This window comes from Syngnathus floridae, unplaced genomic scaffold (assembly GCF_059516105.1).
Source record: "Syngnathus floridae isolate MCC-2025c unplaced genomic scaffold, RoL_Sflo_1.0 HiC_scaffold_67, whole genome shotgun sequence".
Taxonomy (NCBI): Eukaryota; Metazoa; Chordata; class Actinopteri; order Syngnathiformes; family Syngnathidae; genus Syngnathus; species Syngnathus floridae.
In genome coordinates, this window is record NW_028284096.1 from 29,803 (window position 1) to 34,501 (window position 4,699).

Consider the following 4,699-nt stretch of genomic DNA (forward strand, 5'->3'; position numbering starts at 1 on the left):
ACTGATCAGATGCGCGGTGCGTGGCTATGTTCCCAATTTCGTTGTATACCTGCAGTGCAATGACACCTAAGGCATTCTATTCTATTCTATTTCACAAGAAGAAAATGTCCGGTTGCTCGCTTCGCTTTTGTCACAGCAAAGGTGTTCTAGTCGATTCAAGAAAAAAATTGGCCGGTTGCTCTCTTTGTTTTTGTCACAATTCTGGCAAATGAGTTTGCCCGCCTGCCTGAGCGCTCCCCGTTTGTACATCCAGACGGATGAGATCAAGCTGAAAGACAGAGCGGTTAGTGTTTTGGATGAAGCCCTGGGGCCGGCCACGTCCACCGCCTTCAGCTGCAGACTCAGGCTGCCGAGCAGCAGATCGCTGCCCTGAGGGATTCCCAAAGGGCGGGCCTAAACTACCCTGGAAGTGGGGTCAACGCCGCTACTAGCAATCCTCTTTATTGCGTAAGCCACCTCATCACACACTTGCAGTACGCATGACTTAGTTCGTTGCTGGAGGAAGGTAGCACAAAAACAGTTTTGAACTTTGAACGAGTGCTTGTGTGTGTGTGTTGCGGGGCGTTTTCAGTCTCAGGAGGATCGGGACACGCGACGGTTTCATCTGAAAATCGCTGAGCTCAGCGCAGTCATCAGGAAACTGGAGGATCGAAACGCCCTGCTTTCTGAAGAGCGCAATGAACTGGTAATTTATTGACGGCACGCTTGAAGGTTTGCGCTACGTTTGATGCGCGCCATCCAGCGAGGCACCCATTGCGCTTGCTTATTAGTTGAGCGGCGCGGCGAGTCGGTTGCCTGGTAGATGTCTTTTATTGGGAGCCAAAGCCACGATTCCGTTCAAACCGATGCAAAAGGAATGGATACGTTCTGGCCCGCGTGTTGTGCGTCTTTCACATCCCGCACTTCATGCTTGCAGCTAAAGCGACTGAGAGAAACAGAAAGCCAGTTTCTGCCACTCCTGTACAAAAACAAACGCCTGAGCAGGAAGAATGAAGAACTCTCGCTGGTGCTGTGTCGCCTTGAAAACAAAGTGCGCTTTGTCACCCAGGAGAACGAGGAGATGGCAAGCTTGGTAAGTCGACGCGGACAACGGCGGCGTGCCAACAGAGTCCACTGCATTTGTGTTCCACAGAGAAGGCCTAGTTCGCTCAATGACCTGGACCGCGGTTGCGGCCAGCAGGACGGTGAAATGGAGTTCCTTCAAGTTGTGGAGCAGCGGCACATCATCGACGACTTGTCCAAGGTCTTCAGGCAGGCGACTCGGTGCACGTACGGCAGCGCCGCGCTCGCTCGCTGTCGCCAGGAAACCTTTTCCGTCCAAAGCTTGGCCGGCGGCCGCCATCCAAAAAATTGGCCCCTTAAATTCCGACCTTTCAAGCAGGAGCATTGTGCGCACGCGTTTGAACACGCTTTAGACTTGTTTTGCCGTTTTCAGCAGCTCAAAGCTCCCGTTTTGTCAGCGCCTTTGCCACTCGCTGTGCGCTGAAAACGACGGACTTGCCCGGCTGCTCAGCCCGTCAACCATGAGCCGCGAGCGCGACGTCATTGTCCGTAGGCAGCTAGTGGCAAAATGCACCCTGTTAGAGTTGCGCTCGCTCCAACTTATTTTGCAAGAACCACACGGGAGACAAGTAAGTTCTTTTGGACACCTGCAGGTGGAGAGTCCATCCGTTGTACGAATGAAGTCTGACTCTCGGCTCCTGCACGAGCATTTTAATTAAGAGAAACAGGGTGGGTGTAAGAGTGGATTGAATAGAGGAAGCCCTTGACCTCTAGTCAAAACATAGCAAGGGGTGTTTTACAACTTTGTGTAGGAAGGGATAAGCGATAGGGATAAATAGGGGATAAATAATATTATTTATTACAGGTCGCAGTCAAAGTCAAAGCAACACAATGATACGATAAAGATAATCTGGAAAACCCTGACACACCCTGTAGTTGTCACTTTTGGAAAAGACGAGCGTCCCTCCAATCATCGCCGGTGACGTGTTTTTCAGGCTCTGGAGACAGGAGCTCATGTCAGAAATGTCATTGTGAGTCGCGTTTGTTTCTGCGCCGGAGCCGTTCGTTCCCTTTGCATCCAAAGAATCTCAAAGGCGGATTATTTGTGTCGACAGGAGAGAGATTTGCTGCTACGATACCGACGTCGAGAATCTCTGAGGAGGAACAAAGCGTGAGGTCCTGCAAGGTGAGTCTGTTTGTTTGCGGCTGCTTGGTGTTGCGCAAGATGAAATGGCCTTTTTCTCGCTATCGTTCCTCTCGTCGATTCATCGTGAGGTGTCGCTTCAGTTTGTTCAGAGAGATGTTTGCTTCCGCGCCCGCAGGTCATCGAAACATTTTACGGCTACGACGAAGACGTGTTGGTGGACTCGGACGGATCGTCCTTGTCTTTTCACACCGACAGAACCCCCGACACGGAACCCGAAGAGGTAGCCCGCCATTTCTGCCAGCGTATTGGCACCAAACATTCCTCTTCAGCCTGGAATCGGACTCGTCTTTGCGTCGCGGGTGCTTTGTCGCCGGTCTGACTGATTCTGGTACTAGTGCTGTGTTGCATTGGTGTGTGCATGAAGAGGCGGAGCTTCGCTACCGCCAGCTGACGCAAGAATATCAAGCGCTGCAACGAGCCTACGCTCTGCTAGCCCAGACCAGCGAAGGGGACTACGACGCCGAGAAGGAGATCAAGGTGGCGCCCCTTCCCGCAACCCCCGGCCGGGTCGCAGCCTCCCCGTTCTCACCCAGCCTCGGGTGTTCTCTGGTCTGAAAGGAGGAGGAGGAGCCTCCCTCCTCCTCCTTTCAGACCAGAGAAAAGCTGATGGTAGAAATGGGTCACTATCAAAGCAGAGTAGCAGATCTGGAGTCAGCGCTGAAGCAACAAGGACAGGTAAGCTCATCAATGAGCACACCTTTTTCTCAGACAAAATAGCTACATTCTTCAGTCACTCATCCGTCTGGCATTACTGGACCAACCCCCCCCCCCCCCCACCCCCCCCCGAACGTGGCTGGGAAAATGCGGAGAAAAGCAAATGTCATTTTCCAGTCAACCAAAGAATTTGTGGATGAAAATGACACAACATTCCAAAGCTGTCCACGCGTTTGTCTCTTCTAGAATGTCAAGTGGGTGGAGGAGAAGCAGCTGCTGCGTCAGAGCAATCAGCAGTTGGCGGAAAAGGTGACGGAAAGAAAGGCGCTGGGCGGAGTCGCTTGGCGTCACACCTGTCGGGAAGCCCCGCAGATGAGGTCTGACTGTCTTTTCAGGTCAGGCGGATGGAGGCGGAAGAAGCGCGTCTGAAAGAGCACATCCAGGATATCCGAGACCAAAACGAACTGCTTGAGTTCCGCATCCTGGAGCTGGAGGTGGGAAGACTCGCACAAGCGTGTTGAGGCCAGAGATGTGACGGACGGACGGACGGACGGACGGATGCATGCCTCTGCCTTTCAGGAGAGGGAGTGGCGCTCCCCCGTCTTGAAGTGTCTGCAAGTCCGTTTCCCAGACGGCCTCAGCCCTTTGCAGATCTACTGCGAGGCCGAGGGCGTGAGCGTACGTAAGCCGTCCCTCGCAACCCTAACCTTAACCCGAGGTCCCAGAACACCTTACATTGCTCCTTGCGCCTTTCCCCCGGACATCGTCATCAGTGATCTGATGAAGAAGCTGGACATCCTGGGCTATAACGCCGTAAGTGTATGTCGAACTCCTTATGTTCGCACTCCACGAGACTCGGCGGCTCAAATGTGACTTTTGGAAGGCTTTGCGCTGAAAGAAGCTTGTTGACGCTGTGCCTTTGGGCTCTTGCAGAATCTCACCAACGAGGAGCAGGTGGTCGTGATTCACGCCAGGACCCTTCTCACCCTAGCCGAGAAGGTAACGCGCACGTCCACGCACGCTCTCGCATTCTGCTTATGTGACAGCAGCCTTTCCTCAGTGGTTAGAATACATCAAAGTGACCAAGTCAGCACTTCAACAGAAGATGTTGGACATTGAAAGTGAGAAGGTAGACAGACACGCGACATCAGCCAAGGGGAACTCCGGCAATGTGCCCCAACAATTCTGACCTTGAGCTGTGCTAGGATATGTTCTGCAAGCAGAAGGGCTACCTGGATGAAGAGTTGGACTTCAGGAAGTGTTCCATGGACCAGGCTCATAAGGTAAGCCGCCCTCAAATCTCCCGCCGGACCACTGATGGACGAGGATTGCGGCCCAGAGGATCCTGGAGCTGGAGGCCATGTTGTACGAGGCGCTACCGCAGCGGGACTGCCCCGCCACGGACGGCGAAAAAGCCAGCCACGCTGGCGTGAATGACGTGCTGACGGCGGATCAGAGAGAAGAGCTTAGGAGCGCCGTGGACCAATGGAAGCGAGCCCTGATGTGCGAGTTGAGGGAGCGCGACGCTTGCATCCTCCAAGAGAGAATGGATCTGCTGCACAGCGCGCAACAGGTAAGGGCCCAAAGCCAGCCCGGCACTTACTTGCACGCTTACTGGCTTTTGAATGCCACTTTCCATTTGTCCGTCCTAGAGGAACAAAGAGCTGAAAGAATTCATCGAAGCTCAGAAGAGACAAATCAAACAATTGGAGGAGAAGTTTCTGTTTCTCTTTCTATTCTTCTCCTTGGCCTTCATTCTGTGGCCCTAACACCAGCTGGTGAGTGAGCTCCAGCGGCACCGCACTCGACACCTCCGATACACTGCCAGCCGGTCTC

General features: G+C 53.4%; 1 protein-coding gene and 1 long non-coding RNA gene across 2 annotated transcripts; both read left to right on the plus strand.

Moving 5' to 3' along the window:
* The first annotated feature begins 317 nt into the window (after positions 1–317).
* LOC148378036 (uncharacterized) lies at positions 318–995 on the plus strand. The gene is made up of 3 exons (XR_015856228.1): positions 318–447; positions 572–685; positions 917–995. It is a non-coding gene; the product is annotated as an uncharacterized LOC148378036 (long non-coding RNA).
* A 1,775-nt stretch (positions 996–2,770) lies between these two features.
* Positions 2,771–4,440, plus strand: LOC148378037 (janus kinase and microtubule-interacting protein 3-like). The gene is made up of 9 exons (XM_088368036.1): positions 2,771–2,884; positions 3,110–3,172; positions 3,259–3,357; positions 3,443–3,676; positions 3,797–3,862; positions 3,924–3,992; positions 4,069–4,146; positions 4,203–4,366; positions 4,437–4,440. The coding sequence occupies exons 1-9, from the start codon at positions 2,816–2,818 to the stop codon at positions 4,438–4,440; spliced, it is 846 nt and encodes a 281-aa protein (XP_088224162.1). The 5' UTR covers positions 2,771–2,815.
* Positions 4,441–4,699: the final 259 nt, after the last annotated feature.